The sequence below is a fragment of the Chlamydotis macqueenii genome, chromosome 6 (assembly GCF_036417535.1).
Source record: "Chlamydotis macqueenii isolate bChlMac1 chromosome 6, bChlMac1.mat, whole genome shotgun sequence".
Classification (NCBI taxonomy): Eukaryota; Metazoa; Chordata; class Aves; order Otidiformes; family Otididae; genus Chlamydotis; species Chlamydotis macqueenii.
The window spans coordinates 21,326,816-21,351,514 of record NC_141561.1 but is presented as its reverse complement, the minus strand read 5'-3'; the positions used below and the strand labels follow the sequence as shown (position 1 = coordinate 21,351,514).

Below are 24,699 nucleotides of genomic sequence, written 5' to 3'. Positions count from 1 at the left end.
AGCAAGTGGAGTATAGCAACTTAATGAATACAGTCCTCTCTTCTTTTAGAAAGGGGATAATGAAAACCAAACTTTATTCTGTAATATAATATTATATGTGTGTTCCACCCATTCCATAATCAGGAATAAAACCGCTCATCTCTGCTTCCAGCTGTAAACATTAAAAATAATATCTTGTTTGAGATACCTGCCTTCCTTTCTCCTGAAACTTTCTGCAAACAAAAACCTGCTTATTTTGTGGCTGTCATCAGAAAGAAATTCACGTTGCCTATTCCTGAAGTTTAGGTTTTCTTAACAAAATAATGCATTGGAAGAAAATTGCATTAAACTGAAACAAATCAAAGGCAGTTTGATGACTGATTGCTATTTGTGTTCATGGACTGATGCACACAAACAGAAGGACTTTAGCCAATGTTTAGTGTCAATCATCAGCTTTTTATCATACTTCAGTGCAGTGACTACAGTGTGTGACAGTCATTGAATAGGTAGAGAGCTGATTCAGAAAATAATAGTAATAGAATAGTAATAATAAAGAGCCAAAGAAAATAGAAAAAAGCAACAACACAGCAGTATTATATAAAAGACAGAAACAGTATTGTTTTAGAGAAGTACTTACACTTCAGCTTTGAGAGATACCTGATAGAAATGTGATGTGCCTAGTCAAATAGTAAAAACTTCAGAACAGAATGCCTGTGATCAAATGCGTGTGCTGCTGGAGGTTTTGAAACCTGAAAACTATTTGTAATATGATAAATGATATAAGAAAACCAGCTCTCTGCATTTCCGGTCCAGGGGCCTAATTCAGCAAATATTTACTATTGAGCGTGAGACTGGAAATACAAAAGGCCATTTGCACCTGAGTTTCTTCCTGGGTGCCTCTTTATGTGCCTGTGTCAGAAATCTAGTTATTTGAAACCCTTCTTCTTAGGCTTTATTCAGGACACACCTAGACACACAAAGTTTTCAAGGCTAAGTGATAGAAAAGAACATGATTGGAGGTGATAACATAAGGAAATTTGTTGTGCCTGAAGTTCTACTTCCTTGTATGCCCAGAACTCACCCCTCTTTATAGTACAAGCTCACAGCACTCATAAATGAGGGTTTCCTTTGCCAGTGTCTGCTGCAGAACTCATCAGTAGGCATTTGCAGAACACTTATAGGGTATTAGGTCCATTTTTTTCCTGTAATAGCATATAGATATTGGAAGTGCAATTTCTGCACTGAATTGTATGTTCATTAGAGAACAGCGTCACTTGTCTTATTCTTCCATAGTTGGACTTGACTTGGAGGGAAAAGGATTGTGTTCAAATGAACATTTTATAGGAAATTGAGCATTATTAGTTGGAAAAGGCACTGGTAAATGAGATTTCCCTTTCCCAGGTGAATGCCTTGTCATTTCTTATTGACTCTGTGAAGATGTGACTAATGTAGGAGAACTTCTTTTCTGGAAGAAGGCCTAGGATTTAAGTCCGTGACTTCCAACTGAACTTTGTCCTTAGCAAAAGGGCTGAATAATTAAATTTTCTCACCAGCAAAATCAGCCAGGTGGGACTGACACTCCCTTATAGTCAAGTTATTAGAGTATTGAGGCTAACCCCAAATTAACCTGTGGGTAGGAGAACATTCATCTGAGACATTAGGATTTAGAGACTCTCAGGCAGAAGAACTCAGTCAGGTCATGGCTCAAGGTAGGAGCAATTTATTAATACTTTCAAAATTATTTCTTATACTTTTTTGGGAGGAGCTGAACCTGTGTAGTGTATAGTGACAATCTGGTTTTGAGATGTGAAGTGGTGATATGCCAACACTGTAACATGTAAGAATTTTTAAGGAATTATCCCTTAATTATTACTACTGCACAAAATCTATGGTGAAAAGGATAATGCTGTCCTCAGTGGTAAGCATTTCCAGAGTTTTTAATCAATTTTGCAAAGCCAAGGAGTTTGAATAGCTCTGAAGCTTTAGAAGTGGCCCTGTATTCCTTCTGCTTCTTATGCAAACAGAACTTGAGAAACCCCCAGTTTAGTTTTCACTAGAAGTAACTTTCATCTAAAAAGTGACTGCTGCTTCTAAAATGAGAAATACGTGAAAGTAAAAATTCATGATTGCTTCCCAGGTAATCCTCCATTGTTACTGCTGCCGGATAATGTGCGGATTCGAAGATACAATATCTCATCAGAACAGTACTCTGACTATATTGATAACCAGGAGCGCATCCAAGCTCTGGATTATGACTGGGACCCTGAAGGGATAGGCCTGAGTGAGTATGTGTAGAATATTTATACTCAACCATGCAATGGTTTGTTTAGAAAGATGCCTTTCTGCTGAATAGGTATTTCATTTACGCTGGAAATCAAAATCAAATTAGATTAACTGGCCAGGTCTTAGTTGAATGTGTCCTTCCCCTCTACTCATTCTTCGGCATCAGTGTGGTTCCTTTTAATGCTTTAATTTAGTTTATCTAGGTTTTTCCTTTTGTTTTGGTGTGTTTTGTTTCATTTTTAGCTGTTTTTGTTTTGGTGTGAGTTCATCTGTGGAATTATGGCTCTTTAGAATTATGCAGTAGCAGAGGATTGCCAGAAATGAACCCCTTCCTTTTCTTTTGCCTCTGCCAGTCCCCAAACCTGGCTTAGTGCATCCTTGCACTAAGCAGGGATGACCAATAGATCCCTACATTAGCTTATATCTTTCCCTCTTTATCAACTTCCCTGCTTTTGCCGTTTTCACAGGGCCACTGTCCTGGGCCATACTTGCTCCTTAGGGTTATGAGAGTCTAAATTACTCTCAAAATCATGTGCAGGGGCTTCAGACTGAAGACTCTTTACTCTTGAAAAATGTGATATCTGTTTCTTGATAATCTAGATCAGGATGATTTTAGATGTGCATCTTACCCATGATCAATGGCTTAAAAATTTACACACTAACACCATGTAATGTAATTGAACAGACAATTCTGCATTGTTCCTAAATAAACGGGTCTGGTATATTTGCGTAAGTGCCTCAGAAAGATTAGAATTTTCCAAACCCATGGAATAACTAGACATTTAAAATTATCTTTGTCATCTTTTTTGAAGGTATTGTGTACTTCAGCATTCGGGGACAGGGTTCTGAGTTTGGAGCCATCAAACGTGCTTATCTGCCCACATTTGACAGCAGTAGGAACAATCCTACGAAGGAGATTGACTTGAATCTCAAATACATAGTTAATCCTGATGGGTTAGCTGTTGATTGGGTTGGAAGGTAAGTGCACTGAAAAGCTAGAAAAATGCCGCACATTTAATATGTCAAGAGTCTGATCAGGCAGTGCAAAATCCACTTTTTTCTTCCTTATGAACTGTCTCCAAAGATACCTAGTCTCAAGGTAGTTCAGAAGAATATAGTAAGCTCTGTTGCCCAGACAGCAGGTTAGTAGGCCAAATGAATGTTGCTGGCTACAGTCACATATTTGCTGAGGAAACTTGCGTTACTCTACAACTGGCAGATCAGTTGTGCATTGGTAAATGATAATATACTGGCCTTCATGTCAGATGGATTCTTCTTCAAGGACTCAGGTAAAGGCCAGGAAAAAAAGCTTTCTCTGCTGTTCGAAGGGGACCTCTCCAATCCATAATGGAATTTATCTTTTATCTTTGCTCCTTTCTTACCAGCACTGTGCTATACGTGCTAATCCCAAAGCAGAAGCATCTCTGAAGTCTGATGAATACATGTGTTTTCTCAGAAAATGGTTATATTTTTGTAATTGTGTCTCAGAGGTTTTTTTTTCCCTCTTGTTGGCTGTGGATATTTTTAGGCTAAAACATGACAATTTTTAAACTTAAACAGTGATTTCATGATTTTTTTTTAATTATTTTTGCTTCCTTGGAGAAGAGCTGGAAGAAAGCTGGGCATGACTTTTGGGAATTTGACTCTGATGTCGATGATGTAATTTCTTATTTGCAATGTAACTGTTAAAGGACGTGGTGGACAGGCATATCTGTAGTTCATTTGGTAGAACATTGAGGTGATCCTGATGTTTGTAGATAGACGTTATGAAATGTAATCAGGATTCTGTTTGAAGCTGAATGAACAGAGGTTATAGAGATGAGTCAGTCTTCTAACACTGTTGACAAATTTTGGATGTTCCTGGTAATGCAGTCAATAGAGTGAAGAAGGAGAATGTTAAGACCATAGTAAAGCATGACATTTCTGGAAAGCTGAAAAATAAAAGAAGGAACCTACCTATCTGCTTCCCCTCTGTCATGTGGCTATCAGCTAAGTGGATGAGTACTTTACCTTTTCTGTCCTCAATCAAATTAGGAGTGGAAGGTGCTTAAGATCTGGATTGGAGATAGGTACCACTTAACTCTGAATTGTGTTTGTGGCAACAGAGATTTTTTTCCTAATGGTTCAAAGAGCTATTGTATGAGTAGGCAAAGATTGGGAAAAGACTTATTCCAGTTTGGGGCCTGATATGTAGCTTTCATTATCTAGACTGTTAGTGTTAGGAGATGTATGCTCTGTTAGGTGTTGTGTCCTATGAAGTTGCTCACGCAGTATGTCACTCTGATTTCTAGAGCAAGATAAAGCCAGTCTGGCTGGCTGAAGTGATTAAGTAGCCTGAAAAATTGTGCTAGTCAGGATGGAAAAAAAAGAAGTGGAAAATTGTATTTTTCCTTCCAGCAGTTTCTAAATACGAGATAGATGTATTAAGGTCTGGGCTAGCCTTCAGCCTTAAGGTTATTTTGCTGTTTGCAGGCCACCTGGAAATCCAAATGTTTCTGAGTGCAGAAGGGAGTGTCTGAATTTCTGTGCACAAAACTATATTATATGGTCATGAGAGCAACGATAAAGGATATGTATCACCAGCATCCTGGTGAGGCTAGCATCTTCAGCACTTCAAACATAGTGTTGCACTGATTCCAGGACAATGCTGAAACGTATTCTAAAAAAACATATTTAAATGTCTGCCCCTTATATAAAAAATGATACACATGATTTGAGACACTTAGTCCTTCTTCTCATCTGCAAACTATGAATTACAGTATTTTCTTACATTCCAAAACCAATTATGGATAATTTAGTCCATCAGAGGCACTGTGTGATTAGTGAGTGCATAATAATGAGTATGTTTATTATCTAAGGTGAAAATAATAATAAAGCCATCATGTTAAAGATAAGCAAAATTCCAGGAAGCCCCATTTGTAAGGACTAAAAGCATTTGCACTAACAGTTTATTCATTAACATTTCTGTCCAAAGACAAAAATCCAGGGAGGATCGGTGTTGTATAAATTACATGGTAGATAAATTTTTATTTGTAATGAGCCTCATTGTCTCCTGTAAAACTGAATCTTTAAAGATGTTTATTAGCCACCTCTGGTTCTTAAAAGTAACAATAAAAGTTCTCAGTAGCCCTTTAATGAAGATTATTTGACAGGGAACAGAAGCAGCTGCAGAAACTTTGTCAGAGAAGAAAAAAAGTGAGCCAATAGATCACATTTGCTAAACTCATCTATATTTAGGGTCTGTATATTCCAGACTGAAAAAGCTCAGCTGTGATCAATGCAGCTTTGTTATATTAATTTTGTTTGAGTTTGATATAGCTTTTCTTTTTAAAAATATTTTTTTTCATTCTGCTCCAAGTATAAACTAGTTACTTTTGGAATGTTTTGTGTTTTATATAATTCAGACATCTTTACTGGACTGATGCAGGGACTAATCGCATAGAAGTGGCAAAATTAGATGGACGGTACAGAAAATGGCTTATCTTTTCTCTACTGGATCAACCAGCAGCTATTGCTGTTAATCCAAAACGTGGGTAAGTACTACAGGACTTCCCAGAATTATTTTCAATGCTATTCAATACCAAAAAACCCTGCAATGGTAAAATATACAGAAAAGACTAAGAGAATGCTTTCTGGAATTTCCCTTTACTAATGTTAGGAAATTTGTGTAAATAGGAAAGTATTTTAGGATTAGATTTCATATGGGGGCTTATGTTGGCGACAAACCAGGTCGGTCAAATAAAAATCTCCTTTCTACAGTATTGTGTGCTCACTGAATTTCTCTGTTACTACTCAAATAGGGAAATTGATGGGAATGTCTCTTTACCAGCTCCAAGCAATACAGACATAGCCTCCTTCACAGCGGAAGGCAATGTAAATACACTGGTACATTCAACAGCTGTGCTTGCTATATCTTGTTTTATGTGATAGATCACCAGGTATTGTGATATGTGCTTCTCTCAGCTGGAGTAAAGCAGCATGGCTCCCTGAAGTCACCTGGGCTCTGCAGCTTTATTGTGACCAATGGATGTTCAGTGTTCACAGTCCTTTTTCTTCCACTGAGAATGAGAAACTGTCATTAAAACCACTCTCTCTCCAAATCAGGGCACAAGATGCAAACATTCTTCTTTTGATATTTATCTCCTGTTCTTGAAACAAGCCTATTCAGTCAACTGTCTGTGATTTCCCTGATCACATCTGCACAACATAGGTTGCTGAACAGCTTTATGTTCTCCAACTGACCTTTTTTTGTGAAACTCCAAAGGATAATCAGGGTGACCAAATTCTAAACTATATTAAATTCTGGTTCTGTCCTTTCAGGCTTATGTATTGGACTGACTGGGGAAGGCAACCAAAGATTGAATGTGCCTGGATGGATGGACAACAAAGACAAACTCTGGTCTCTGAAGATCTTGGTTGGCCAACAGGTCTTTCTATTGATTATTTGAACAATGATAGGATCTATTGGAGTGATTCTAAAGAAAATATTATTGAATCCATGAGACCTGATGGGACAGACAGAACAGTAGTCTTACATGGAGGTAAGAATTTATTATGCAATTAATATAATAGTAACCAAGATGTATACTAACAGACACTTGGGCTTCACAAGTGAGGTTAGATTTGGTAGCTTTTCAAAGAGTAAGTCTTTATACAGGGATACGTGGCATACCAGGTTCAGAGCTCATGATGCCTGATAACTAGATCCTCTGGGGGTAATTTGCATGACGCAAATAAGGGATAATGTGGAAAATGGGACTCTTGCATTTTATTTATATTATTAAGCAGTCTGCAGGTGCAGTGGCATGAAGTGGTCAGGCAAATGAGAATGTATATGTTTAGCACAAATGTCTTACAATGAAAGGATTAGATGATATATTAAGCTGAAGAAGAACAGCAGTTTTATTGCTTCTGCTAGAGATTTGCTTGCTGACAGTCTGTTGTTTGGTTCCTTTGAGAAGTAGGCAGTCCATACAGCCTTGATGTCTTTGAAGGCCATTTATATTGGATAGCTAAAGAACGAGGAGAAGTCTGGAAGAAAGATAAATTTGGAAGTGGAGAAAAAGTGAAAGTGCTAACTGTAAATCCATGGCTTACTCAAGTGCGTATCTATCACCAGCACAGATACAATCAGTCAGGTAGGTAATCCACATCCTGGTGAGCTCTTCCTTGCTATGTGATCAAAGGTGATATTGATGTCTTCCAAGAACTTAGTAATCTTCTGATAATATGTCTATCAGTCTGGGATAATATTAACTTCTGAGAACTTAAAAATGGAACAGAGGCTGGCAAGTATTTTCTGCATACGCAAAGTAAAATTAACAGTGGAATACTACACACTGCTCTTTAGAGTCTCTTAGTTCTAAGTTATGACCCTGTCCTTTCTCTTCTTCCCCTCCATCATAGAGTTGTCACAGAGGTGGCTGTCACAATATGAATTTATCAAGGTAACATACGAAGTGCTGGCCATTTAATACTGCCTCCAAGGGGAATATTTCAGCTCTGACATCTCCACAGTAATCACAGGGGAGGATGTCCACAGGAACATCCAGCATACTCCTCTTTAAAAGTGTTCTGGCTTTCAGAATCAGAAAGCTCCATGTTGCTTGGAAATGTTTTTTCTTGGTGTGAGGCTGGCTCCCAACAGCCACAGTCTCTCCCTTAAGAGCATAAGAAAAAGCAGAGAGAAGTTTTTGATATAAAATGTGGTATTTGGGTGTCAGCTATTTAAAAAAAAAATGGATCTAGGCTTGTTTAGATTTTTGGTGTGTGATATTGATGAGATACACTACTGACTGTGTAGTGTCAGTAGCGTATCTCATCAAGTGTATTGCCCTGTCTTACCTCAGGAATATGCTGCATTGCTTCTTCAACTGTCTTTATTGCTTTTTTTCAGTGCCTAATCCTTGTAAAGATGTCTGCAGCCACCTCTGCTTGCTGAGACCAGGAGGGTACACCTGCACTTGTCCTCAAGGGACTCGATTCATAGAAGGCAGCAGCACAGAGTGTGATGCAGGTAGAATAATTTGTGAAACTGAAAATAAAAGCAAAGGAAGCTTTTCTTTAGGAATGCAAATGCATTACTGATTTAGAAATACAGAGGGATGAGCTAGATGATATAATAGATGTTGTTAAGTCAGGACATCTGGCTTTTATTCTCAGCCATCACTGATTTGTGGTCACCTTATGCATTTTATTTAATCTCTTTGCATTTGTAAAATGGATATGCATGTGTAACTCCAGCCAGTCCAGATCTAGCTGCAAAATTGGTCACACTTTCTGATTTTTGTTTTGAAATTTGAAAAGATTTTTTTTTTTGTCAAATTCATTGATTTCAGAACTAGAGAATTTCTGACAAATTATGGTTTACAATTATGTTTACAATTCTGTACAAGGTATTGTTCAATCATGTCGTAGTTCAGCCCCGATTGGGACCAGACTACGCAGTCTCTCTCTCACTCCCCCCACCCTCCGAGAGAATAGGGGGAGATAATATAAGAAAAAATGGCTCAAGGTTTGAGATAAGGACAGGGAGAAAATCCTTAAAGTTACCATTACGGGCAAAACAGACTCGACTTAGGGAAAACTATTCATTTATTTCTACAAACAGCAGGATAATGAGACAGAGAACAAGATAATCTCCCCCCACCCCTCCCTCTTCCCGAACTTAACATTATCTCTACTACCTCCCCCCCCGAGCAGCACAGGGCGGGAAGAGGGAATGGGGGTTGCGGTCAGTTCATCACGCGTTGTTTTACGCCACTGCTTCATAGTCAGGGGAAGAACTCCTCACATTCCTCCCCTGCTCTTTCATGGGGTCCCACCCATACGCCACAGTCCTTCGTGAAACTGCTCCGGTGTGGGTCATCTCTTCCACGGGGTGCAGTCCCTCCAGAACGGCTGCCCCAGCGGGCCCTCCATGGGCCACAGCCACCTTTAGGTATCCACCTCCCCCGGTGTGGGGTCCTTCAAGGGCTCCAAGTGGATCTCTGCTCCTCTGTGGACCTCCGTGGGCTGCAGGGGGACAACCTGCTCCACCATGGTCATCACCACAGGCTGCAGGGGAATCTTGGCCAGGAGCTGCATTACTCCTCCCCCTCCTTCTGAACTGACCTTGGCGTCTGCAGCTGTGCCTCTTACAAGAAAAGTTCTTCACAACAGGCTGGCAGACACCTCTCAGGATCTCTTCACATCATCCATCTCATCTCCTCTCCACTTCTTGCAGCCGGGCCAGGCCAAGTTGGGCCCAGTCGGCTGCCTGGCGAGAGGCCAGAGGGTGAGGCCTGCAAGGCCCATGGCTCCCCCTCTGCGCCTCTGCCCCTGCTCAGCTTCTTCACATCTTCTCTTCTCTCTTTTTTTTTTTTTCGTGTTTTCCCCTTCTTAAATACGTTATTGCAGAGGCGTTATCACGGAGCATTCTGCTACCAATCGGCTCGGCCTTGGCCAGCAGCAGGTCTGCCCTAGGCCCGGCCGAGTCCACTGAACAAAGGGGAGCGACTTCTAGCAGTTTCCTACAGAAGCTACCACCTTAGGGCCCCCCTCACTAAACAAAACCACAGCAGATAGGTATAATAGAATACTATAGGAACTTGAGACAAAGCTTATAGAACTCATAATGTGAACAGGGATAACTTCTAGATAATTATCATATGTTGGAAAGCCTTTTAAGCACTAAAATTTAGTGCTTTGTTGTTGCATTGCAGCAGAGCCTCCAGAGTGCTTCCAGGAGAGCCAATAAAATGGAATTGCTCAGCCTTTCCTGAGAAGAAAGAGCATATCTCTGTAGGATTTCTGTTTCTCTAGCTGAGAGTCTGCATTCTTAGCTTACAGTGATGTGGGTGGTAGCCAGATGTCCTTGTCCTTGCAACATATCTCTGATAAATGATGCTTTATAACATTGTCTGGCATCTTTTCTGTCGTTAATCTTCTCTGAGAAAATGTCATAATTTTTTACACTGCCTTACCTCTAAATTACCTTTTCTTAGTAATTCTTAATACTCATTCCTGTTGCCACATGGTGTGAGCTGCAGAAAGAGGAGCCAGTAATATGATGTAATAGTGAATGGAAGTGTGCAATACATATTTAAATTGGGGATCAATAACACTGTTGATTGCATTTGCTACTTGTTGTTTCTTGCTCTGAGAACACTGCATTTGTTATTCTTTGCTGAAACTGATTTACATAAAATGTCCAGGAATTAAGAGAAGTGTGCTTGTCCTTATTTTGAGGAAAAGGAAGAGACAGCAAATAGGATATACAGTACTGTCTCAATTTTTGAACTTCGGGGTTTTTTTTTTTTAATTAAAATAAGCTAAATTGGCAGAAAAATAAATACAAGACCAACAAACACATGTGCTATTAAAAACAAAGCTTCTGAATAGTAGTAGCCTGTGAGTTTGCATACGCAAGTTCTACAGAGATAAATAAAATGCTTTATGGTAGTATTTCTTTTGTTGAAGATGTCTTGATAACACATATGTGGCTTTTGAATTTTGCAGCTATTGAATCCCCTCCCACAATGCCACCAGCATGCAGGTGCATGTATGGAGGAACGTGCTATATAGATGAAAGTGGTCTTCCAAAATGCAAGTAAGTCAGTATGTTCTTAGGATAATCCTGGGTCAGATTGTGCTGATTTAGCTCATAAAACAATTCAGCTCTTTGAAATGTCATACATCTGCAGTAGCATGTTTGTAACAGTCACAGAAAAACACACAGATGCATAGAAATATCAGCAAATAAGCAATATAAATGCATTAGCTTGGAAAAAAAAAAACCACAAAACTTGAAAGGCAAATGTCTGATGATTCTAGTAAAAGGCTATACAAAAAAATTGCAATGGAGAAGTAATGATCAGTAAGTGTAGCTTGGAACAGCCAGTAGGTGCCACCAATGCTCTGCTGAAACCAGATCTTTTGATTTCAATGACTAGTTTTCTGACTCAGCGCTTCTTAATTTCCACTTTTAATTCTATGAAGATAGCAGACATACTATATTTACAGTCAGTGAAATACATGATTACTATGCATGGAGTTAAAATTTATGGCATGTAGATAAACATTACAGAATATAATAATAAAGCTGAGATCCTAGAATTAATAAAAGCCATTCAGTCAACTGTCCTTCTTATATTTCCAGGTGTTCTTATGGCTACACTGGGAATTATTGTGAAATAGGATTGTCAAAGGGAGTGCCTCCTGGAACAAGTAAGCTTCAAGTATATATTACACTTGCTATTTTGAGCTAGCAAATGCATAATACCTCAATATGATACATGTTCAGGATCAAGCTTATAATTCTCCAGGCTCTTTTTCACACTGAACTATGCTTGCTTGAATGTTTGCTTATTTTTCTGTCTTTGATAGCAGCAGTAGCAGTGTTGCTGACAATCGTACTAATCATCATAATTGGAGTGTTAGCGGTTGGAGGCTTTTTTAACTACAGACGAACAGGCTCCCTTTTACCAGCACTTCCCAAACTGCCGAGGTATGTTTTGAAGACTTTCATAGCTGGAATTTCTGTGCAATGAAAATATATATTTGTTCCTAAATATTTCTGAAAATCCAGTTTGTTTGCTAGGTGTCCGTATTCTGTTGGAATATGGGAAATGCAGTATTGCAACAACTCCAGTGGATTTTTGATTCAAAGCAATATCATGGCTGATCATTATTTTGTAACAAAGGACTATTGTAAAACTCTTCTACATTCTAAATTAGCTTTTAAATAATGACCAGTATAGAAGACTGTTTACCAGATATAGAACTGGATATCTGGTAACTGGTCAAAAAGATACAAAAGGCCATATTTACATATGTTTTAACTTTTTATAAAAATTTGTTGGAAGATGATTCTGGGAAAGAGATCTTCTTAAGATTGAAAGGCTGAGCTTATCTTCAACACTGTACTTATCTGTTTAAAAATAATATGTGATGTGTGCAGTGAACTTCTCTGTTTCCAGTGCCTGAGAAAGTTGGGCTTTTTGTAGGTTCCTGCACTCCTGAGAGTTGTAGTGAAAACCAGTTTTGTGAAATATAATCCAAAAATATTTGATGTTTTGAATCAAAGGAAGATGAAGAAAATATTGTAATGATTTTAGATTAATTTTTTAAAAAACAATGTCAGAATATGATGCTTTGAAATTTTTTTAGCTTTAAGCGAATTATGTGTTTTTAAAGGCATAAAGCTGCATTCTCATACTCTTTGTACCAATTTCACAGCAGTAACTTTTAAGTCAGTGTAAACAGTAGTGTGGATGTAGCTATAACTGCTTCCTCACTGGAGGTTTACAGTGAACTAATTAAATTTATTTATGACTTGATGTAGTTAAATTGGGACAAAATTTTTTTTTGCAGATAAGTCCTGCAGGACAAAGAGTTTGTAGGAGATCTCCAAACTGCTCACTGAAATTCCCCGTTTCTTCCTTTCTTGAATGGAAATTTTCTGCATTGTCAGATAGTGAACAAGTAGAAGTTTTGATGCGCTGACTTGAACTTTACTATTCAACAATACTTCTCATATAAGTTATGAGGCCACGTGAAATGGAGATGTCAGTTTTTTGTCTGTGAGGCTTGATTCACGGTTTTCGTTTCTGCTATGAATATGCCTTAGTGTTGCCATTGCTCCATCCCTCTTTAAACTGTTCACTCATACCTTTCCTGGAGAGTTCACTCAAGCTATGGTTTAGCTGTTACCCTTAACATGGGATTTGTCCATGTAGACACATAGCTAAGACACACATTTTAAAAAATTGAATTAGTTGATGCCTACGTGACCAGATGGTAAAGCGTGTGCACAATGCACTGACTGTAGCCAAGAGTTTTAGCACAAGCCAGCTCCAGTGAGGACACACAGAAATTATTTCAGTGCTTCTGTCTTTCTTCAAGTTAGGCAAATTTGACAAAATGAACTTAAAGGTTAACTCTGCAGTGGATTGGTACTTGCATATTTTTGGCGAGTTGCATGCTCAGAGTTCTGTGCGGAAGGTCCTGTATTTGGCTACTCACTACTATCTGTCACTGTTCCTATTATTTTGAGCCTGATTGTTCTTTCAAGCCCATTTCCGATACTTGTCATGCAAATTTAATCTGCAGTTGTGGTTACCGTAAATTCACATGCAGATTGAACATTTGCTTAGATGAAAACAGTATCCTGTAAGTATCTCTGCATGATTTGCATGCATAAACATCTTTAGTATAGGTGGTGTTGGAGTTATATCCACAAATTTGTATGCCATTTCAGCTGCATTTTTTAAAAGTTGGTTTTAATGAGTTTGAATAACTGAGTGGATTCACGCATTTGTCTGTAAATCAGCACTGAAGTAAGAGTAGTCAAAATGTAGGTAAATTTGGGGGAATTTAATTCAATGAGTTCATTTGATGTCTACATGGGCACATATGAAGATAGTTGAGATCATTCTGAATGGGCTAACTTAGGTTAAAAAAACCTGTTGAACTAATGCAGGAATTAGTGCTAGGTCCTGCAGTTGGGTCACAGCAACCCCATGCACCGCTACAGGCTTGGGGAAGAGTTGCTGGAAAGCTGCCCCAGTGGAAAAGGACCTGGGGCTGTTGGTCAACAGCTGGCTGAATATGAGCCAGCAGTGTGCCCAGGTGGCCAAGAAGGCCAACAGCATCCTGGCTTGTACCAGAAATAGTGTGGCCAGCAGGAGCAGGGAAGCGATCATCCCCCTGCACTTGGCACTGGTGAGGCCACACCTTGAATACTATGTGCAGTTTTGGGCCCCTCACTAAAAGAAGACATTGAGTTGCTGGAGGCATGTCCAAAGAAAAGCAGCGGAGCTGGTGAAGGTTTTTAGAGCACAAGTGTAATGAGGAGTGGCTGAGGGAACTGGGATTGTTTAGTCTGGAGAAGAGAAGGCTGAGGGGAGAACTCATTGCTGTCTACAACTACCTGAAAAGAGGTTGTAGTGAGGAGGGTGTTGGTCTCTTCTCCCAAGTAACAAGTGATAGGACGACAGGAAACGGCCTGGTGAGGTTTAGATCGGATATTAGGAGAAATTTCTTCACCTAAAGGGTTGTCAAGAATGGGCTGCCCAGGGAAGTGATGGATTCACCATCCCTGGAGGTATTTAAAAGGCGTGTAGATGTGGTGCTTAGGAACATGGTGTAGTGGTGGACCTGCCAATGCTAGGTTAATGGTTGGACTTGATGATCTTAAAGGTCTTTTCCAACCTAAACTGTTGTATGATTCTGTGAATACTACTTCTGGTGCCCTCGCTAGCTTCCTTTTAGACAGCAAAAATTCCAAGTTATAATTATGCTTAGAAGAACAGCTAGAAGAATCTATTTTATAAGCTCCTTTTCTGTATAATATTTTCTTTTTTTTTCAATTTTTTTTTTTAAATTTTTTTTTAGTTTAAGCAGTCTTGTAAAATCTACTGAAAATGGCAATGGGGTAACTTTCCGATCTGGAGCAGATGTGAGCATGGACATAGGAGTCTCTGGCTTTGGAGGAGATTCCGCTATAGACAGAGCAATGCAAATGGTAAAATTTATTTTTGAAATAATTTTAAAAATTGTATTATTTTACTGTCATTTTTAGCTGATAGAGGGAAGTCTTTTATGTAAAAAAGATTGTGAGTTGATAAATGTGTTCTAGAAAAAGAAGTGAAGATTGATTGATAATTTCCTGAAATAGATTTTTGTAAATGGAGGGCAAGGACAAATGTAGGCTGTTCTTCAAAATAATGTGACTTTTCTCAAGATTTATATGGTAGAAATTAAGTCAATTACCCCCTCTCCTATTTCAGCATGTTCATGGACTATACAGGGAATGAATAGGCAAATGAAAATATTGTAATACGGAATTTTTGGAGGGCCTTTGTATTCCATAGAACAGGTTAAAATGTGTGGTTTTCAAATCCAGACTGTATGTTAGAAACTTCAGAGGTAAAACTCAGGCCTAACCATATGAGACGCTACTTTGCACAACAAATTATAAATTGGACAGTTTCTTATTTTAGCAAGTTTAAATATTCAATAATTTTGGAGACATCATAAAGTATAACTCTACTTCATCTATGGTTTGTTATGCATATCTGAGAAACAGCACATCCTTGTGTTTCCCATACCGTGTAGTTTTTCCGTGGAAAAAATATTTCCCTGTTTACCACAAGAAGTACAATGTACAAAAGGTTTTTACTTGTAGGAAACAGATCACAGGTGTTTGAATAATAAGCACTTGCTGCAAAGTCTACACAGGAAACTTCCTAAACTTTTAAAGTTAAAGATAAATTACAGACCTAACTTACAGTAAATTAATATGAAATGAAACAGCTAGTGAATATAAGCAGCTTGTCTAATGAAATAACCATATGTATGTTTCAGAAAATACCAGGAAAATAGCTTTAGGCTTGAATATTACCTCAAATCTTTTTTATGCATGAAAAACTTTATGGTACTTTCCATTTTCTGACCTAATATTAACATACTGAAGTCCAACAGGTGTCGTTTTTACATTGCTAATAACAGGTCTGGATACAGGCTATTTCTACTTCAGTGGAGTTAGTTTTCCTTATGTATTCAGAGTATAAACAAAAAATTGTATAGTTCACTGCAAAAGAATTCAAAGGGTTTGGTTGACAGTAGCAAAGAACCGTGGGATATGCCTCCTAAAATGTTAATGTCACATACTCATGAGTAGGTGTTGGAGGCATATTTTTCAGTGTGGCTGTTCTTAGCCAAGCTAGGCTAATTTGAAGGAGCCGACAAGGGTTCACTGTGTGGTAAAGAGCTATTCTCTGGTAGCACAAAGCGTGAATCCTAATGACATGAAGCAGTGGTTTGTAGAAATTGGTTTAAAGACCTAGCTGATGTACTATTCCCATGTTATTCCTCACTATTCCTGTGGTGGGGCTGTGACATGGAGCAGGACGAGTGAGCCTGGGTGGGGTTTTGCTTTCATTACCCTTGTACCTGTTGATGCTTAGCTGGCTAGCCCTGAGTGGCTATCCTTATGTGACACTAAATATTTTGCTAAGAAATGCTTAATTCAGCACCTTTGCTCAACTGCTGCAGCTCAGGGTTTGGCACAATATGAGTGAAGTAGCTGCTATCCACACAGTGGTCTTCATGCACATTACAGCTTTGTCTCAAAAAACCACAGCAATCTTCCTGCTGGGACAAAATGAATGAATAACATTCTTTTATATTTCAGATAGAGCTTATTAATACATATGTCATTTTGGAGTCTCTAAAATGAAATATTAATTGTGGGATTATGCTTCCTTTAATATCTCTTCCCTGTTGAAGGTGTGATTTGTGAGAGTGATTTTTTTTCCCCTCATCCTAAAATATGTTGAGTCAATTATTGAAATGTGGAGGGTTTTTTTGTCCAGCTAGGAAACTGGGTAATATTGGAACAATCAATGGTCCAGGCTGCTGAGTCAGGGAGTAAAATAATGGATGGTAAACTAACATTATGGTTTTAATAGATGCTAGATTTTGTCTAAGCCTACGTGAAAGTAAAAATGCATTGTTCCCTGAGATGAAGAATTGGACTATAAATTAATTCCTAGTAATACAGATGTGTTTATTGCACTACAGTTGTTTTGTTGTTTTTTTTCCTTCACAGAATGAAAACTTTGCAGTGGAGTCAGGGAAACAGCCGATCACATTTGAAAATCCAATGTATGCAACCAGAGATGGCGGAGCCAGCACAGCCAGTGCAGCTACAGTCGTTCGGCCAACACATGTAAGAGAAACTTAGGCTTGACTTTCATCTTTCATTTTGTTGTATGACCTTCTCTTCTTCTTTCAAGAACATTGATTTTCCTTCTCCTACAGGTAGCAGCAGCTAGTAGTGAGGAAAATGAAAATTTTGAAAACCCTGTGTATGCCTCTGTGATATCTGTAAGTCCAAAGGAACCCCCTCAGACTACAGACGCACCTCAGGTAGGACAGAAATGCTCTAAGGCTGCTTTGTTTGGTTTGTGCTTCAAATTAGGGAAATTGAATTGTTAGGGAAGCTGCAATATAAGCTGCAATATAGTTTCAGTTCTCTTTAAATAATGCCATGGAGTTGGCACATAATCTGCATGAAGTCCAACTAACTGGACCATATTTACAAGATTTACAAGAGCTGGTCAGGAACGATTTGATAAGAGAAAAGCTGCACAAGCACAGAAGTGCCCAGGGTACACAGTAAGGATCTATATGGATTAAATGCTGTTTTCTTCCTGGCCCACACAGTTGTTTTAAAGTGAACAGATTTGAACAGAGAGTTTCCTTTCAGTGTTTGTTGTGCTTCATTTTGAGGGCAGATAGTAGTCTGAAAATTGTAATATAACTGCTGTAAATTATCATTGCTCCCCAGCAGAAATGATTATAACTAAGGCTTTACTTCGGACTTTTAACAATTATTTGTAAACCCCTGATGAATTATACCTTGATAGAAGCAGCAGAGTGTGGGGTTTTAATCTTTTTTCCCTTATAAAATACAAAAAGAAAACCCAAGAAAAATTACATTGTAGTTTTAAAGCAGTGAAAACCCAGGGGTTTTTTTGGTACAGAAAATTGAAATAAGACATTTACTGTACTGTTATAATTTTTTCACATTTATCTGTAATTTTATCCGTATTTAAAAGTGCTAGCAAGAACATTTAAGACACTCATTCTATGTGTTCTTGCAGGGCATTTTAACAATTAAGGTCAAAGTATTGCCTCATCTAGATTATTTGTGATTCACAGAAGATACATTTTTATACCTTACAATCCATCTGAAGGAGCTGGTAGTGGCTTGTTTACGGGACTCTTCACATATTGTGCACTAAAAAGCACCTCTGATGACCTTCGAAATGACAGCTCTGTCAACCTGTTGTTGCAGTTTCATGTCCCTCAGTAATTTCTCTTGTGTTGTTTTCAAGACCATTTTTTTCCTTTTTGACCTTTTTGTCTGGAATCATATGCTTCCGTGAATTAATTGAGTCACTTCTGGCCTAGCCTTGTGAATACTGCTTTAGCTGTAATAACCATAACTGGTTATCTAGCAAAAAAGAAAGTTGGGTTTCATGCTTAGAATTACAACATGGTAATGTAAGAACATCCAGCTGAAATCACTGAGTTAGCAGTCAGTGCAAGTGAAATCCAACAACAGTAATCATAGAATCTTAAGGTTGGAAGAGACCTCCAAGATCATAAAGTCCAACTGTCAACCTACCACCACCATGCCTGCTAAACCATGTCCTGGATTAGTGATGTCAGTTTCCAGAGTTGTGAGACAAATGTGTAAAGTTCTAATAATTTTTATGTTTCAGGAATCAAAGTGGAGTTTCTTCAAGAGAAAAATGAAACAGAACACTAATTTTGAAAACCCTATCTATGCGGAGGTATTGCTTAACATTGTATAATTCTAATTTTCAGCTAATGTACTGCTGGACTTTTCTTCTTGCTTTCATAGGATAAAGATTATGGGTAGATTCTGCTGCTAAGTGAAGCAGCACAGAAATTCCACCCCAGGTCAAGGTAGGACTGAAGTGGTTTTGAGAAAAGTTAGTGTCTCGTGCAGAATGAGGTGTTGTCACGGCCCACTCGGGACTCGTGATGGTTCTTTTAATGCGATCTCGAAGTGCAAAATTACGGCGAACACGCCAAAGGGGTTGGTTTCAATCAAACAGCACAAACTTAATTATTTTGCCCGTAAAGCGGCGTGCAATAGGTGAAAGGGAGTGAAAAGGAAAAGTAAAGATAGGGAAGGGAAAAAAGAAGATAATAGCTACCACCGCGGGTCCAAGGTGTCCCTATGGTCCCAGGTCCAGGCAGCGTCCTGCCGGTCCTCACGATCGATGTCGATCCTTGGTGGGGAGAGCTCTTCGGGGGTCTCGTTGTTAGGGGTCGACCTTTTATGCCAAGTGGCAATCCTTGCTCCTCCTTACTTCGGGGATCTCCGCCTGCTCTCGGCCCTTAGGATAGAAGTGTGGTTTTTTTGTACATTATAATTAGCAAAGTTCCGTTAAAGGACACTTTCTCACCGTTGTTTTTGAGACAGCAGTTGTGATTCATCCTCCTCGATAGCAGCTGCACGGTTATCTCTGCCAGTTTTGACAACAGGGATGAGCCGTGGCACCTCTGCGCCACTCTGTCTGCCGCTTCAAGGATGTTGTACATTTTGTTGTTAGGCCAGAGTCGGCCTTGTCCATAACAGTTCCGTTCTGTTCCCAGGAGGAAAAAAAAAACAACTGCATCTCAGGCAGGCTGTTCACAGCAACTCATGTCAAGTTGTGAGCCTAACTTTTAGGCCAGATCAAGTCCATAGTCCACCTGGAAGTCCTCGATGACAAGGTTGAGACAATACTGGTTTTCTGACCGACCCTTACATATATCTGTAATGGCCGTGACAGGTGTTCAGCAGGCATCCAGCTCAGGCAGCACACCTGCATTGCCCACACCTCTGCTTTCCCAGTCCAACTACTGTGGCCTGCTCATGCTCGGGTATCTCAGGTGCTTGTTTCAACTTACTGGTGTATTCTGGTACAGCTCAGGGACTGAGCACAAGTGGGAAGCTATTGTACTGCACTAGAAGTGAAGTATCTGTTTCTGCCATCTCAGTTCTGGCTTCAGCACCGCACAAAAATTCAATAAAAATTCTATACTAGCTCTGTTTTTTTCATCCATACAGTTGGATGAGACAGTTCTTTTAAGATGGTGTGCCAGTGAGCCAGTGATGGTATGTGTGCTGGAGGAATTCTTCCCTGCCTTGAAATATGAAGGTTTGGAGTTCTACTGACTTGAGCCAGTAACTCCAGCCCTTTTCATCTTACAGTTTAAAATTTCCAGATGGCCTAAATGTCTTAAGAACCTCAGTCCCACAGTCACATGACTAAAACTAGCTGCCTTTTGTGAAGAATTTTAGGTTTCTAATGCTTGAACAAGGTGAGAGAGAGAGTTCAGGAAGCCAGGGATTCATTTCCCCAACATTAATGAATGTAACTATTTACAAACAGTAGCAGTGCCAATGTTATCTACATCCATGTATCTGCATATAGTCATATCGAACTACTCCTGATATTAAGCATTAAAATGGAAGTCCCAATGTGTGGAGTAAGTTTGTAGTAGTGTATTTACTCAACTGTACCATCTGAAGTGAAATTAGCGTTTAATTTTTGTTACAGGTGATGATTTGCAGAAATAACTTATGACATTGACTTAAGCAAAATATTTGGATATTTATTTAACATTTCTGAAAGTTAAGTTTGGGTGTTTTGTACACTAGAATCTAAACTTGGATTTTATTATTATCATTTCAGATGGAAAAGGAGCAGCAACAGGGCACAGAAAATGTCCCTACCCCTTCTCCTTCACTGCCTCCCAAGATTACTCTGAAGAGAGACCAACCATTAGCTTATACAGCAACAGAGGATACATTTAAAGACACCGCCAATCTTGTTAAAGAGGACTCTGTGGTATAGCTAGGTAACTGGCTTAGGGAAAATTAGACACATCCATTTGCACATATATTTTTTATAAACAGAAGAGTAAGGTTCACATTCAAATGCTTTATAAAAATATATACATCTCCTAACCAGTGGCTGGAGATGTATGTTGAAACTATGCCTTTTTTTTTTGACAAATGCCAATTGCTATTTTTATGAACGATTATCATGATGTACTATATGTATATCTTTGCACTGAAGCTCTCTGAAAGTAATGTTATAAATATACTGTACATTTGTAAATTTTTGAAAGATTATCTTGTTCGATGATGTTGCTAGTAGAAATCTGTACGGAATTGCTCATATCTTTAGGAATAAATTCATTATATGAATGCTGAAACTAAAAAAGAACCAAACAAGGTGAATATAGGAACATTACTGATTTACAGGATCTTTAGAGTACATAACAGCACCTTTTAAAACTTCTACTCATGCTCTGGGTATCTTTACCACACTACTGTATGTAAAAATGGGTGTCTCTGTTTATCTTGTGTTCAACAAAAAATGGAAGAGTCAATGCAACATCATTATGCTGAATGTGCAAAATGTTGTTCTTTCAATATTTTAACTGCCTGAGATAAAATAATTTCCTCTCAATCCCTAAGACATACTTTTCCTCTAGGTTCCAGTTAGCACCATTCAATTAATAGTGTTCTTAAAAAGATCTGATATATTTAGATTTTAGTGCCATGAGTACTTAATTTAATGAGATTTTTCTCCTGCTCATCAATAGAATAGCTCTTTTCTTGGCTAGAGACTCTGGAAGTAATTTGTACTATTAAATGAAGTAGCTAGATTTCTATAACAGCTTATTTCCAAACAGCAAAATACGAAAGATACTGGTTCATTTAAGAAACTATTCAGGTTTTTTAATGTGAAAATTGAATTTTATTGACTATTTATTTCCTGAGGTGGACATTAATAGAAAGGGAAACAATTTCTACTAATACAGTCTTTGTAATTATCAGGTTCTTTCTATAACCTTCTATCAGAATATACTGTATGTCTTATTAGCTTTTCTATTAATTAGCCAAGGTAGTTTCCACAACCGGAACCATTTGAGGAAACTGAGTACCACTGCAGGAACATGTTATTCTGCATTCCTGGCTAGGTACTCGTATAATTTAGACTCCTAAAGTTATAATCATTGAGACTTCTGCTATTTGATTGTTTTATATCTGAGTTCTCAAAATATATACTATTTCTAATTAGAATGCTTATAATTACTTTGTAATGTACTTTGATTAGAAAAGACAACTGGAAAATGATGCTGCTGAATAAATCTAATAAATGTATTATTTTATCACATCCATATTTCATAATTCGTGACAAGGCTCTATGTACTTTTTTCAGTTGTGGAGACTTCAGTGCACTCTGAGATGAAAACAGCAGTGCTTTAAATAAAGTTAAATAAGAATAGTCCTTACTGCTTCACACAGCTGTCTAAAGTTCTTGATATAGCGCCAGTGACATGGTATCACTGCAAGTGTGAAAACTGCCCCATTACACACATTAAATAAACTGACCCTTGAAAGAGGAAACTCTTAGTGTTGATTGTAAGAGACTAACTATCAAGGTAGTATGGACATAAGCGATTAAAAGCTTAGTTCAATTAGCTTTCATATGTGGGTACTTGAATGTAGAAAATTCCTTATAATCTTGGGCACAGCATACCCATCTGTAAGGCTACAAGTGGATTTATTTGAAAGGCAGGTTGCTGCTCTTAAGGAAAGAGTTCACAATGTTTTTTAGAGAGAAGGCAGGCTAACATTTCCACAAGACTTGCCTCCAGTTGCATACCACAAGAAAAAGTATAATCAGTTTTGTGAATAGGCTTTGTCAACAGGAAGATTTGGAACCAGTTTTGGAGAAAGTTGCTAATATGTCAGCCATGTATCAGAGATTTATTCCCCCCGCCCCACCGTAAAAATTTTAACTTGGTGGAAGAAAGCCATCATGGGGATACTGTATAAATATTTAGTATATAGATTTGATTGTTTAATATACCTGATGGTAAAGGATTCCTAAACTTCAACTGGGCGTCCTCCTCTCAGTAGCATACCACAATGTACCCTTCTGATTATGTAAAATTTAATTTTGGTTACTTTGTTCAACAGATGCTTTAGACTATATCCTGTAGTCTTTTGACCTGTAGTCTTTTTCCCTTATGAGGACAGTCCCTGCTTAGATTCTTGAATTCTGGACTCATTCTGTTTCAAGGGCGGCTGATTTTTAGAAATTTCAGCACCTCTCTGTGATCTGCTACTATAGGGCTGATAAATTATAAAATTAAGTTTTTTTTCATGTACATTCTTCTTACAGCTGTCAGGCTAGATAGAGAGAACTCTGCAGGTATTTATCATGAACTTAAGTAAAATAAATTTATTCTTGTAGCCATTTTCCAGAGAATAGACCCTCAGTGTAATACTATAAGGTTACTAACATTTTTTTTTGCATTCTGTCCCTTTCTTGCGCATATACAAACACACACACAAACACATACACCCACACGCCCCCTTTCTCACCCACACGCCCCCTCTCTCACACAGACATGGGGTGATGAAACTGCTTTTCTTACATTTGGAGTTCTGACCTGCATGTGGTATTTTTGTAAGCTTGAGTTGCGCATTAATGATTAATCACCAGTGCAGCTCTTTAGCAAATAAAACCTTTACCCCTTAAATTTAATAATTCTAGGAACACCAGTTTGTAAGCCTCTGGACAGCAGCTTAACAGATAGAAATAGTATACAAGAGGCACAGTAACCTCAACTAGCATTTTACCATTCTGAACATGCTCTTTGTACAGTCAAACTAATTTGCCATAGCATATGCTAATGACCTGTTTCATGTAATGAGTGAAGTAATCATCCTTTTAACCTGCAAAGTGCACGGAGGACAAAAAAAAAAGTGAATGCATTTTTTTTTTAATATTTTCCTCATAAGCTACACTAATGTTAGGAAGAGAGTTAAAACAGAATTTTGGATACACTGTTTGGATAATAACAGAGTACAATATAGTTTTGATTTTCCTTCTAATTGCATATCTGTAAAATAGCTTGTGTTTTATCTCTACACAGTTGAATTGTCAGGAGGTTAGATGTGGTCAAATTCTGCAATTGTAATTTTTGGAATATGTTGCAATAGCTGGGCTTTGTTATTATTTGATTTGACATCTTGTGTTCAGAAGCTTGTGAAGTTTAGCAACTCCTGAATACGACCATGAGCAAACCCCGGATGAAATAGGTGAGTAAATCTGACTAAGTACATTCTGTAAGGTACAGCTATAAGAGATACGTTCTGAAAGGCTGTTGTTTTATTTCAAGTTCACTAGCAGCCTATATGTTGATGAAGTCTACCTAAAAAACTGATTCTTTTAGTGGTTTTATTTTTCTTATTTAGAAATGTTTTATTGGGTGAGTAGTATTAACCAGCTTGTAGCTGAATATTTTATGAATGCAGATCCTACAGAGGTATCATTTCTGAGCATAAAAAATGTCCTTCAAAAACATGCTGGATTTACAAGCTTATCTGCAAACTCAGAAATTCCAGGCAAGAGGGGTGGGGGGTGGTGAAAGTGTCTTCTGAAAGGAATTTAAGCAGTCTAGTAACTGCTAAAGAAGAGGACGTAGGTTTTTGGCAGGATTAATATTTATTTTCACAGAACTGATACTGGTTTAATACTAAATGTTAATAAGAACTCCAGGACCTGATATCCCACGAGCTGCTGAAGCTGGAAACGTCATACAGAGCAGCATGTCAGATAAACAGCTTGGGGCATAGGAGAGAAACAGCCAAAAGAACTTTGCATCCCATCCAGCTCTGTATTGCGTCCTGGGGTACTTTGCTATCAGGGCATGTTCCATGCATTTTATGACCTTAGAAATATCAGGGTGACACAGTCTTTTCACTGATGATCTTTGAGCTTTTATATCTGTAAAGAAGAAAATAAACCTGAAAGCATTTATATGGAACATTCTCTGTGAGAG

General features: G+C 38.3%; 1 protein-coding gene across 3 annotated transcripts in view; it reads left to right on the top strand.

Annotated features, from left to right (window-relative positions):
• LRP2 (LDL receptor related protein 2) overlaps positions 1-22,132 on the top strand; it is a 127,877-nt gene extending 105,745 nt beyond the window's left edge. For 2 of the 3 annotated variants that reach the window (XM_086750572.1, XM_086750575.1), the window contains 14 exons: positions 2,117-2,260; positions 3,075-3,240; positions 5,667-5,795; positions 6,583-6,803; positions 7,221-7,400; positions 8,159-8,278; positions 10,762-10,852; positions 11,402-11,469; positions 11,629-11,749; positions 14,638-14,767; positions 16,856-16,975; positions 17,068-17,175; positions 18,537-18,608; positions 20,526-22,132. In XM_086750572.1, coding sequence (XP_086606698.1) covers positions 2,117-2,260; positions 3,075-3,240; positions 5,667-5,795; positions 6,583-6,803; positions 7,221-7,400; positions 8,159-8,278; positions 10,762-10,852; positions 11,402-11,469; positions 11,629-11,749; positions 14,638-14,767; positions 16,856-16,975; positions 17,068-17,175; positions 18,537-18,608; positions 20,526-20,687 — 1,832 coding nt within the window. In that variant the 3' untranslated portion in view covers positions 20,688-22,132. The remainder of the gene's footprint in view (positions 1-2,116; positions 2,261-3,074; positions 3,241-5,666; positions 5,796-6,582; positions 6,804-7,220; positions 7,401-8,158; positions 8,279-10,761; positions 10,853-11,401; positions 11,470-11,628; positions 11,750-14,637; positions 14,768-16,855; positions 16,976-17,067; positions 17,176-18,536; positions 18,609-20,525) is intronic. The other variant, XM_086750574.1, reaches the window with a different exon arrangement.
• Positions 22,133-24,699: the final 2,567 nt, after the last annotated feature.